Below are 13,012 nucleotides of genomic sequence, written 5' to 3'. Positions count from 1 at the left end.
CCACTGCAGAATTGATGGCCTAGGAAGGAACTGAGGGGATTGAGGTATTGCAGATCACAGTGAGGGTGACAAACAGGGTTTGGGTTTGCAAGGCAGCAGATGAGGTGGAATGCCAACAGCTTGTGATTAGATAAGAGAATTTCAGAATTCATGAACATGAAAGTTTTACATTGTGATAGCAGTGTTGAAGGGTATGTCCATCTCTGTAGCTGAGGTGGTGTGGTGGAGCAGGTCATGGGAATTGTGGAGAAGGTTGTAGATTTATTAGAGAATACCATTTGTGAGATATTTTCTCTTCTCTTTTCTTCTCAAGCTTTCATCCAGGATACCTTCAATTTTTGTATGTACATGTTGAATAAAGGCAGTAAAGTATGATGAGTAGTGCCTTGTACTTGGAGTCACAAAAACCTAGGTTCAGATCCTGCCTCTGATACTTATTGGCTATGACTCTTAGGAAGTGACTTCTCTGAGTCTCAGTTTCCTCATCTCTAAAATTAAGGCATGTGTCACCCAATTGAAATCTATCTTATATTTTTGATTACCTTTCCAAAAGGGTGGAATGATCATGGTCCTTATGTGATTTAATTTAATACTAAAGAATCATTTAAATAATCATTTAATTTGTATACTAACATGAAATATAGGCAACTAGGTGATAAAATGGATAGAGTGCTGAGCTGGAGCTAGGAAGCTAAAATGTCAAATCTGACCTCAGACACTTAATAGCTGTATGATCCTGGCAAGTCATTTAACCTCTATCTGCCTCAGTTTCCTCAACTATAAAATGGAGATAATAATAGCACCTCCGTTATATAGTTGATGTGAGAACCAGATGAGAGAGTTCTAAAGCACTTTGCATAATACCTGGAAAAAATAGATATTTAATAAATGATTGTTCCCTTCCTCCTCATTAAAGAAGAAATTAAGGAGTTTGATTCTGACTTCCAAGGTCCTTTTCATCTCTGAATCTTAATTTTATGATTTTTTGATTTGCATAAAGATTTTATAAAGGTGGGAACAAAGACAAAGTGGATTTGGTTGTTATTGATATTTTGGTTGCCCTTTAAACTTCGAATAAAGATCATGATCTTTCCCCTAAGCATTAACGATATTGTTCTCTCATCTGATATCTTGAGAAGTGTTCCTTTAATTTTTCCTGAAATTTGTCTATTCCAGCAAGGACATACTCTGTTACTAGCTGTGTGATGCTGGACAAATCACTTAACCTCATTGCCTAGCCCCCCCCCCCAAAAAAAAAAAAAAGAAAAAGAAAGACAGTATTTAGTTTGAAGTTATTTCATGTTCCCCATGTTCAGCACCATTGGCCTGATTAAAATATAATGTTCACAATATGCAGGTGTGTTTTTTTGTAGTCTATAGGAGTTTTGTCCCTTTCATTTCTTATTTCTGTACCATGTTTTCCAGTATTTTTCACCTTCTTCTCTGTACAATGAAATCACTAAGTATCCACATATATTTTGATTAAGTTTGGAGAATCTGATTAACTTCTTTGTAGAATTTCTTTAACTTCTCATCTTCCAGCTGATATTGACATGTAAACCACAATTATTTTCATGGCAATTGCATGCAAATTGTGGTTTGTGCTGAATACAATGGTGAGATGATTACATATCCGGTGAGATAACGTTTCTTTTTGCTTTTGGACATTTTATTTGCTTTTCTAAACAAAATCTGTGATCTTTCTTTCCAAGCATCAGCTTCCTTTTTTTTTTTTTTTTGGTGAGGCACTTAGGGTTAAATGACTTGCACAGAGTCACATAGCTAGTGAGTGTTGTGTGTCTGAGGCCAGATTTGAACTTGGGTCCTCCTGACTGTAGGGCTGGAGCTCTATCCACTGTGCCACATAGCTGCCCCTAGCTTCTTATTGTCTTATTTCTTTTATTGCAAGAATATAAAGATTGGTGTATGATTAAGTTCTTTCAATAGTATGTCGTTAAAAAGGTTTTCATATTTAGGATGCCAGAAACTAAATTAATTTAGATATTTAAAAATTATGTGATTCTTAGCAGTCTGCTCCCTTTTGTGACCCTGTTACTTTTATTACAGAAGTCAAATGGGCTTCTTTACCAAAAGCCTCTGTAGTTGGAAAGAAGAGACATGTATGTTTATAAGAGGTGGGGTTCTAGTCACATGGTGACAGCAAGGGATGACCTGCAAACTCCATAGATGTCTATACCTGTGGGTAAAGGGTGGAGGGAGTGAGAAGGACCCTCTTTGGAAGACTGGTTTAAAGAACCTAGAGAAGTAGCAGATGGGATAGGGGGCAATAGCTACATTGTTATCTGTATCCTTGGAGGGAGTTACCCATATCATCATTGCAATCACAGAGCCACTGAAGTGGCAAAGAGTGTTTCCTAAGTGATTGAGTCAGAAAGAGTAGTCATGATTGGTGTTATTCAACTGAATAAGGGAATCCTATTAAGGAATTTTGATTTTATGACTTCTTTTTGGGCGAAGCTCTTGACCAGTGTCACTTGATCCATTCTGCTCAGCTTCCTCAGCTTCTGTTACCATCTCAACCCCAGAGGTACTGGGAAATATTTCTTCCCAAAGCCAATATTAGAAAGTTTATTTGTGAATTATGCATGAACAGTGTTGTTCCCATCCCAGTCTGTGTCTCTGTATATACCTCCAGTATTGGAAGTGTTATATTTTAATCACTTTAATTCTTTCTTCAGGTCAGAGACCTGGTGTAAAGTACTGGTATGAGAAGGAATGGTTAAGCCATGGCCACATGCATGGTTTGGCATTTTTGGAAGATAACTATTCCCATCAGAACGCCAAGAAAATAGTTGCCACTCACCAGCTTCTTGGTGATGTGCAAAAGGTGATAGAAGTTCTACATGGGCTGCAGCTAAAGATGAGAATTTTACAGTAAGTATAAAGTGGCTTTTTGAAAACATTTTAGTTGTCATGTGCTGGAAGTGAAAAATGTTACAAAACTCTCAGAAAAAGAAGATGTGTCTGGAAGAAGAACATTTTTCTCCTAACCTCTAATTTTAGAAATGAAATGGTCAGAGGGAGGTAAATTGTGACTCTGCTACGTTTGGGTTGCTCTAGTAATGGGGGGTACAATTGTGAAGTATGTTTCCTATGACAATGGTCCCTTTTGGGTGGGAAGGTTTTGTATTCAGTGAAATTACTTTCCCCCCTAATTTGTGATATCAAACCTGATTCTAAATAATAGTTTTTTAAAAATTAGGTGTACTTAATGTAGTATTAGACTGTAGAAGCTAGCATTTTTTCCCCCAACCATCTGGGAGGAAAACAAGTTCAAATCTGGCCTCAGAAACTTATTCGTTGCATGATCTTGGGAAAGTCACTTAAGCTCAGTCTGTCTCTGTTTCCTCTTTTGTAAAATGGGGATAATAATAGCACTAGCTCCTAGGTTGTTGAGAGGATAGAATGAAATAATATTTTGTGAAGTGCTTTGCAGACCTTAGAGTGCTATAAAAATGTTATTATTAAATGTTATCTTTTCTCTGAAATGTCAAAAGACTTGTAATTTGAATATTTGGGTGATAATGATGAGTTAGAAAGCATACTAATGTTTCCACTTTGTCATGATTATTCTCTTTGGAACCATATATGTGAGGAAGTATAGGATAAGTGTGACATGTAGCCACTGGTATTTTGCATATTGCTGATAACTTGTCTTTCCTTAGACAGTTCATAAGTGTCACAGACTTTGTGTAATCAAGTAACAGAAAATTTTGTTAGGTGAATTTTTGTTTGGAAGGTCTCTCTTTTTGGACTAATGATTCCCTCTGTAATTTACTGATCAGATCATTTTTTATATATATATATATAGATAGATAGATAGATATAGACTCTTCTTCCAAGCTTCTATGTGTGTAGTCTTCATGACATGGGATCCCTTTGAGTTACTCTAGAGAACTTTTCCTGATTATTTTCCCCTCAGGAGCAAAGAGCACCCTGATTTACAGTTGTGGTGTCAGCCCTGGAAGCAGCACTCCAGGGATGAGAAGTCTCACCCCAAACATGTCCTTCACATTGAAGATAAGAAGAAGGAGGATGTGCTGAGCTATAGAACTTTCAGTGGGACAATAGAAAAAACACTGCCCTTTCCTTCCATGGAAGAGTCTTACATCACCAGTGAACACTGTTATCAGAAACCCCGAGCCTATTATCCTGCTGTAGAACAAAAGCTCGTGGTAGAGACAAGAGGGTCAGCTATGGACGATGGTGTTAACCCCATCCGGGAGAATGGGGATGATGTGCTATCAGAAAGGTTTGGGTGGGAGTTAGACCAAGAAAAAATCAAGTTGCAGAATGAATTGAGACATACTTACTCAAAGGTATGTTTGTATCTCTTGAATTTCCTCAATATATTTAATGTTTGTGTCATATGAAATAACCTACTTTGTTCTCATGGTTAAAGTTTCCTCAGACCCAAACATGTTGATTTTATTTGGTTTTGTATTTGCTAGTGTTTAAATTGAGTATGAGGCCAGTGCCGTGTGAGTGGCATAGAGTCATGTAGAACATGAGAGCTGGAAGAGACTTCTTAGGCTGTCTAGTTCAGCTGCCTTCATTGTACAGATGAGCATCCTGAGTTCTAGGGATGGCAAGGGACTTGTCTAAGGCCACATAACTAGTTTGTGACAGAACAAAGACTAGACTCTACTTTTCCTAAACTTGAGACCAGAATTCATTCTACTGTATTATACTGCCCTATTTCCTTCTTCAGTACGGAAGCCATACACAGCCATGACCATCCCAAGTGAAGAGTGCAAGAGAGGAGTGGTGCTAGTGATTCTACCTTGGGATAAATTTGGAGCGTTGTAGTAAGTTCACACCATTGTGGCAGCATCCCATCAACCAATACTCAGTCATTTCTTAGGATGGATAATCATTTGGAATAGAAAAGCAGCAGCACCCCACTCAGCCCTTCACCCCATTTGCCTTTGGGCACTTAATCCTGACCTTGCTTTTTACTTTTAAATTTCAACTTTTAGAGTGTGAAAATGTTCACAGCATGACACTTTAATACACTCGAACAGCTAGTTGCTACCAAAGAACCAAGGATTTCATATTAGCATTATAAGTTGTCTAAATAAATATATATTATATATTTATATATTATATATATTAAATATACAACTACATATTTTGTAGAACTCTCATGCTGCAAGTTCTATGATGGCAGAGACCATGTTTTATTAATCTTTCTTTCCCCTGAACACCAAGCACACTCAGTAAATATTGGTTAAATAAAAATGTTATTATTTATTCAAACGCAGGGAGATGGTAGATTTAAGGTTATTCATTATGTAGATGCAGTCTTTGCAAGGATTTCTTCAAGTAGTTGTCTATCCAAGATTCATTAAGAATGCTGTTAAAGGAGAGTTCATGTTTTGTGTGGGCATTAGACTAGACAAATCCTGAGGGTCCTTCCAGCTCTAGAAGTCTGGATTGCAAAAAGATCCTTTGCTGACTTTAAGCACAAAAATGCAGTCTCTCCTTTTCCTTTCCCAAAAAGCTCTGAGGGTCGCAGAGGGAATAAGTAGCATCTCTCTAGGGTTCAGGGTCAGGACAGGTCATTTTTGTAATCTCTTCCCAGCTCCCTGGCCCAAGGGTAAAGTTGCAGTGCCCAGAGTTCATTCTTGCTCTTTGAGTGACCTGAACTGTCACAAGGAAACCAGGTTCTTTCTGCCTTAGGAAGGGGAACTCTTGTAAGAGAATCAAAAACTGTACCAGTATTTATTCATAGAATTCAAACCATGAATCCTTTTTTCAGCTTTTGGAACAAGTATTTGGGGAGGGAGGGATCAGGGCTTATGAATGAGCCCTTCAGTAGTAACACAGTGTTGTCAATCTTCAGGTGAGGGAGTGTGCTTCTAAAAAGGCCCCCTCAGAGGAAGCCCCCACACTGAAGCTGCTGGAAAAAGACAGGGAAGGAGTGGTGAACGCTCACCTCCAGTGGCAGCTTAATCTGCTCACGCACGTGGAATCACTGCAGGATGAAGTCACACACAGGATGGATTCCATCGAGAAGGAGCTGGATGGTAAACCTCTCTTTTTTTCAGAGACCCCTGGGACACAGGCAGGACCTTGATCTCATTTTCAGACCCTTGTGCCTGCTCCTTATCCCAAACAAACAGACATGTAAGCTCCACGGGGTTCCTCTGTTCTTTCACGTTGGGGAATTCTAGTATTTCCAGTTCATGGTGCCTCTTCCCCTGTCTAAACAGCTTACTCAGCATGATGTATTAAGTGCTTACTATGTGCCCAGCCCCACACAAAAGAAACAGCAATACTTGAAGTACTAAATGAATTTAAAGATTTCCTGTGGAATAATGCATGGTTCCTATGAGCCCAAAGAACCGGAAATAGAACTCGAGTGGAAGGAAAGATAAGAAAGAGCCTGTGGATCTTATGTATGTATGTATGTATGTATCTTTGCTTTGGGGAAAGGGCAGGAACATAGGCACTTAATACATCATGTTGAGTTGGGAACTTGGAATCTTTAGGTCAGGAGTATCAATGACTGAGGTTTTGAGTTACGTTCTAGCAAATCAGTGCTATAAATGGTGAGGCGGTGCCAACATTCATGGAACACCTACTGAGTGACCTGTAAGGAAGGGCATGGTGATATAGGATGGCTCTGTATAAGTATTAAGGGGTTAACCAATTTGGGGCTGTTAAGGAAAGCCTTCTTGGAGATTATTCTTGAGCTGGGTTTTGAATGAATGGTGGCTTTATGTTAATAGACATGGGGCAGGAATGAGCTTGACAAATTCACCTGACTAGAATGGGATAAATAAATTGAGGATCATGAGAAAGATGGGCATGCTCACTGCCCAAACAGCATTGTAGTGTGTAGGAATTGGTCAAAGGAGGGAATAGAATGAGGTTATGATTATCATGCAGTATTTTGTTTGGAAACCCAGGAATTTATCTCATGAAAGCTTAGCTCAAGAGATGGTGGACCAGGTTTATGAAGTACCTTGAATACTAAACTGAGGTGTTTGGGTTTTATTGACCAGCTATCGAAAGCCACTGTAGGATTTTAAGTAGGGCAGTAATATGATGAAAGTGGTAGTTAGGAAGATCAATGTGATCTTTTAGGATGTATTGAAGTAGGAGGTGGCATGACCAGAGAGAATGCTCTTTCTGTGATTTAAGAGTTAAAGTAATGAGGGTCAGAACTGGGATTGTGAATTAGAAATGAAAAGTGATGAATGAGTTGGATTTACATTTGAGAGCTGGAGAATCAAATGCTTATTGGATTCTTTGGTACTTGAAGCTCCTTGACAGTGCATTGGGGAGGGGGGGCTAGGCAGTGGGGTTAAGTGACTTGCCCAGGGTCACATAACTAGTGAGTAGCATGTGCCTGAGGTTGGATTTGAACTCAGGTCCTCCTGAATGCAGGGCCAGTGCTCCATCCACTGCGCCACCTAGCTGCCACTGACAATGCATATTTTTTAAAAGGGTTTGACGTTGATGTGTCTTTGTATGGCTTTGGTCCTGGGATGTGATCTGAATTTCCCAAGTCACCACTGTTTATTTGTTATTCTAGGTTAAAAGGTCAATTACATCCTCCCTGAAGATCACTTCTATTGGTCAGTTTGGTGCACTTGAGTTAATAATAGGAAAAAATGTTAGAATCCAGAACCCAACAAGTAAATGGGAAAGAGATAGATGGGAAAATTAACACATTATGAAGCATAAACTTAGAATCCACAGATGATAGTGATATTCCCATTTCCCAGAAGAAGGTGCAAAAGATAGAACATCAAACCCTATGTAGGATTCAGTCCCCAAAATAGAGGAAAATCTTTTGCTGGTTTCCTGGATCCTTTGGATCAAGCTGATTTGTTCTGTGCTGAGGAAGTTTTGTGTTGACTCCACCAAAATAACCTTTCTTTTGAGTCACCTGGGAGGAGGTAGATCAGATGAGTGACTTTCCTCCTTAGGTCTCATATTGCACTTTTATTTTGCCACTCTGTATGTTATTTTATATTATTCTTGTTTGTGTTGTCAGTGTTTGTGTCTTATTCCCCTATTAGACTAAGAGCCCCACAAGGGCAAGGGTGCTCTCTTTGAGCATCTAGTATGCTTTTTTGTGTCCAATAATACATATTTAATTGAATATGACGCTCTTCATTGTCTCCTGTGCCTTTCTGCTTTGATTTACCTTCTAAGTACAGCTACTTCTGGGGAGCAGCAGGGGAGGTGTAACAGATAAATCTCCCTCCCCTGGCCCATAGGACATAAGGCAGGCTTGTTCATTTTAAAGTATAATGAGGCTTATTCACCAGTTCATATTATACAGTTACACTGAATCGGCTCTCTGGAACATCTGGGGAAAATTAAAAATGTGATTCCCTCTCAAGAAGCTTTATAGTGTGGTATATCTGTGTGAAAGGTACCAGAAGGCCCTATAAGTGAGAGGGTACAAATGACAGCAATATGACACTGGAGTGGGAATGACATTGGAGAGGTACTGGATGTAAAAGCAGAATTGAAGTTCAGATACTTAGCCCTACTACTTGCAGTGCCTTCTATCACTGTGAACCTGCTAAAATTGAGAAATAGCATCATGCGGAAGATTTGACATTAAAGTTTCTAGGTTTGAATCTGGATCTTCTTCTCCTTGCTTAAGTGACCAAGTTATCTAACCTTTCAAGCCTGTTTCCTGTGCTTTAAAATGAGGAATCTACTATAATCAGTCAGGGACTTTTAACCTGTTTTTACATTATGGACCCCTTTGGGGGTCTCCCCCCACATACACAAAGTCTCTATGTGTATGTGTGTGTATATAAATAGTTCAACTACTTCATTTGAGAAGAGAGTCCACAGGTCCATTGACTTATCAATCCCCTTCTCAAAATAATGTTTAAAATGCATGTAAAATACATAGGATTACAAAAGAAACTTTTGGGGATTTGGTGGTGATTATGGACCTTGGGTTAAAAAAACCCCTCTTGATCTTTATATCTTAGGATCCCTGTGAGTTAGAGTCAGAGTGTTCTAGGAATTCAGTGGGTTGATTGCTCTGTGTTGGACTAGCTGGAGAAGCCTTCTTTGAAATGGTAGAACTTGAGCAGGATGAGTAGAAATTGAATAGATGGAAAGGGAAAGGGAATTCTAAACAAGATGTCAAGAACAGAGACAGAAGTGGAAATGAGTACAGTTCAGCGAAAGTTTAAGTGTCATCTTTGTACAAGGAACATACTATGGGGGGAAATGGAGATGGCTGAGAATGCATATTAATGGAGCATAAAACCAAAAAGTGGCATCATAGGTGGCACTGCTGATGGGCCAGTGAGGTTTGAATTGTTCTTGTTTGGTTACTCTCAAGGGACCTTGAAAACCAGATTAAGGAGTTTGGTGACCCCATACTGCCAGGTGCTTAATAAATGCTTGTTGATGTGAGTCCATTTCTCCCCTTAATCCTGACAGAAAGTGTTCACATACCAAGTATAGAAAGTTCTGAGAAACATTTTAACATTCTTAAAGAAATGCTGGAAGTTAACCAGGTATATCCCTTTCTGTCTTTTGGGCCCAGTTCTGGAGAGTTGGTTGGATTACACGGGAGAGCTGGAGCCACCAGAGCCATTAGCCAGACTCCCTCAGCTCAAGCATTGCATAAAGCAACTCCTGACGGACTTGGGAAAGGTGCAGCAGATTGCCCTTTGTTGTTCCACGTGAGACTGACCTGAGCACTGCCCACTCACCATCACCAGGATGTCTGTAGGAGGCTCTTTGTATATTTAAACAAAACTTGCATACTGAATGCATGAAAGAACATGGATTGACTTCAGGGATCCAGGCAGAGTGTGGTGGACACAGAGCAGGCACCTTACTCTTACATCAAGGCTGCTGAAAGCAGGGTGTTCCAGTCTACACAGGCTTCAAGAGCAGGAAGGCAAAGAAGAAATGTTAGGATTTCCTCCTTATACATAAATTGTTGAATGAAAATAATTTTTTTTTTGCACAAACTTCACTTTAAATCGTGCCACTGATAAAGGAGTAAGAGCCAAAAATGTTTATTTGAAAATGGTTGTAATTCCCATTCTACAGTTTATTTATTTGACTTGTGTTTCAGATTGGATCAACAATAGCCTTCCTGGTTTCTGTCTCACGTGGTATTTAATCAGTGGGAGTTGTAATTTAGAGCTTTGTGAGAATGTCCTTTTTATGACTTAACTGTTATATGGAGGTTAAATAGTACAGGCCCAAAGCCTGCACCAAGTACTCTAGATTGCTATAATAAATGACCATTTGGGCTGTATTCACCCCCTAGTAAATGATTATTTTAGTTTATCATGTCTTTAGGATGAATGACTTACTATATGGTACTCGGGAAAATCAACTTAGTTTGAGCTTGTTCTGTTCCCAACCCCAGGATGTGCCTGGGTTTTTGCTTGCATTAGGGCTAACAGGCTCCTTGAGGGGGAGCTGGGGTCTCACTGCATGTGACCTATGTTAGGTATTCCAAACTGAGCGAGGTCTGTAACCCAGGGCAGTATTTTCTACCCACCTTGTTAATATTTGATAGCTCCTATTCATTTTTGAAATATAGATTTTTCCCCCCAAAATTATAAATTTACTGTAATGATTCATTAAAAAAACAGGATGTCCTTTGGGGAGTCAGCTTATTTTATATACTGTAAGGACTTGGACCCTATGTACCGCTGTAAGCCTCCCCAGAGATTCATCTTTAATAGTATTTCCAGATACCCCACAACTCTTCCTTTTTTTCTTTTAATATACCACAACATTTTAATTTCCAGGTATATCTTATTTTGTGAGATCAAGGTGATTGTGCTGCCTAAATTTCAGGTACAATGTCATTTATTACCTTTGAGAATGATGTATTTGTGTTACTTTTGCAGCCATCAATAACAATCCCTGTATCTTATGTGTTGCCTATGGTGCAGTGCAGGGGAATCCTCCTTGTGCTTTTAGATCTTCTTTTCCACTGTTAGTTTTGCTCATGATTATACCACTTAAACATCAAAGCACACTTGTCCATTAGTATTTGACAGTTAATTAATGGTTTATGAATCTGTAATATTATATGCTGCAGATATTTACTATGTAAACTTGAAATAGTCAACATCTTAATAGGAATGGTAAGATCTTTGATTAACCTTTGTATCTAAGTCTTTGTGAAAGGTCCGGATTGTTTAACATTGGAAATGAGGGCCTTGGGGAAAGGATATTTCCTGATTCACAGTAAAATAAGTATGGTAGCCATACAGCAGAGAATCCCAGTGGCTATGACACTTGTAATAAAGTTCATATGACTCTGCTTTAAGAAAAAAAAAGTCTTTCCCATCACTAATGCTGCTGTATGAAGAAATGCGTAGTATATTAATATTTAAATTAGAAATAATTAACTGGACAGCTGTTTCACAACCAAGACAACTGAAAGGAAACAGACTGAACAGCTGTTCTCAGAGATTCTTTTTGCAAAGTTCCACCCGAATACCAAATGTGGGTAATTTAGAGGCCTCATTAGTAAGTTAACATTGAAGGTAGTTAATTGGGTTGAAACGGGTTAGATTTTTTTTAAAGAGCTGGGAACAGAAATGAAAAATTCCTGTTGAGTTCTGCCAACTGGCCATTTTTGCTTTATTCTGCTGGATAATTTTGAAAGGAAATAAAATTCCATTTCATTTAATCTAATTTGTCAAGTAGGATTTGTCTTCCTGAGAAGAGGCAATAAAAAAAGCAAGAGGGATTTACTCAGTTGAAGACTTAACAGTATGCCCCTTTTCAGGTTTTCCTTTGGAAGAGATTCTATTATGTGATACAGAGGATGGTACAGGGCTAAGGGCCTCCATCTCTGAATGCTGGACCAAGCTTAGTTAATCTAAAGTTGGAGCACTGGAAATAATTACTGCTGTTACCCTTAAGAAATGTTTAGTTATTGTACATTACCTAAATTTGAATTTTGTCTCTCTGGATGAAGGCTATCCTACTAAAATTGCCTTGGCAGAAGCAGTTCTGGTTTGACTAAATTTTGTTTCTTTAAATCAGTGATGGATGAATGCAAGGTAGAACCTTGATGAGATGAGCCAACATTGCACTGTGGAGATGTAACTGTTTGTTTACGCACTATTAGAATGGAGGGCACTGTATATAGAAGTTTGGCTTTGGAGCAATATTTACAAAACATGGAAACCTCTTTATCTGTGTTTGGAAAAAATAAATAGGTTTTTGTTGTTTTACATATCAGTGCTTATTTGTTTACTATCCCACCACATAAATCCCTCAATAAAATATTATAGCTAACTACTGACATTTTCTGTAAAAGAAGATTTTGCATATAGAATCCTAATGAGCACATAAAAACCATACCAATGAAAATCATGGATCCTCCAAAACATGCCATACCCAAGTAGAAGATGGGTTACCTTACAGCTTAATGCAGGAAATCAGTTTGAATCACAAAGGAAGACAAGAACCCTTTTCTGATTAATAATTTAATGATTTTTAAGAGGATAAAAATGCCAGGAGCACCTGATGCTTGCCAGTGAAGTAAGGAAATAATACAATTTCTGCAGAAGCACCAAACTGGCTATGGTTACATTCTCTAGCTCCAGATACTTTCAGCTATGACATAATGCCAAATGTTATAGCATGTTTCCCAAAACTAAAACAAAAAAAGTAGTTATTAGCTCTAGTTATGTGTGAATGTTTCAGACACACTCCAGAATAACTAGGAAAAAAAAAAAGGCACCAGCTAGGCACAACAGTACCAAGAGTGCCCACTGCTGATCCCAGTCATTGAAACAAATGTTGCAAATAGTTCACTGAAGCTGCCAGTCCTGGGCACAAGCTCCCTAGGAATTCCACTCCAGGCAATACTGGCCAAGGGCAAGAAGCAGATGTATGTTACTCCACATTGTTGATGGCAGAGTGAAGGACTGAACTAAAAACAAGTGGTTTGCAAGTTGTAATGAGTTGTAATGAACAGGAAATCCATTACATTTGGCTCAGTGGATAGTAGCAA

General features: G+C 38.7%; 1 protein-coding gene across 6 annotated transcripts in view; it reads left to right on the top strand.

Moving 5' to 3' along the window:
• Positions 1-12,229, top strand: part of PHF20 (PHD finger protein 20) — a 112,191-nt gene extending 99,962 nt beyond the window's left edge. For 5 of the 6 annotated variants that reach the window (XM_078150252.1, XM_020998569.2, XM_020998570.2 and 2 more), the window contains 4 exons: positions 2,700-2,895; positions 3,944-4,340; positions 5,867-6,050; positions 9,557-12,229. In XM_078150252.1, coding sequence (XP_078006378.1) covers positions 2,700-2,895; positions 3,944-4,340; positions 5,867-6,050; positions 9,557-9,699 — 920 coding nt within the window. In that variant the 3' untranslated portion in view covers positions 9,700-12,229. Of the gene's footprint in view, positions 1-2,699; positions 2,896-3,943; positions 4,341-4,732; positions 4,830-5,866; positions 6,051-9,556 lie in introns of those variants that run through there. The other variant, XR_002326841.2, reaches the window with a different exon arrangement.
• Positions 12,230-13,012: the final 783 nt, after the last annotated feature.

The sequence above is a fragment of the Phascolarctos cinereus genome, unplaced genomic scaffold, assembly GCF_003287225.1.
Source record: "Phascolarctos cinereus isolate Bilbo 61053 unplaced genomic scaffold, phaCin_HiC Scaffold_2;HRSCAF=192, whole genome shotgun sequence".
Classification (NCBI taxonomy): domain Eukaryota; kingdom Metazoa; phylum Chordata; class Mammalia; order Diprotodontia; family Phascolarctidae; genus Phascolarctos; species Phascolarctos cinereus.
Note: the sequence above shows the minus strand (reverse complement) of the source record. Positions and strands in the feature narration are given on the sequence as shown.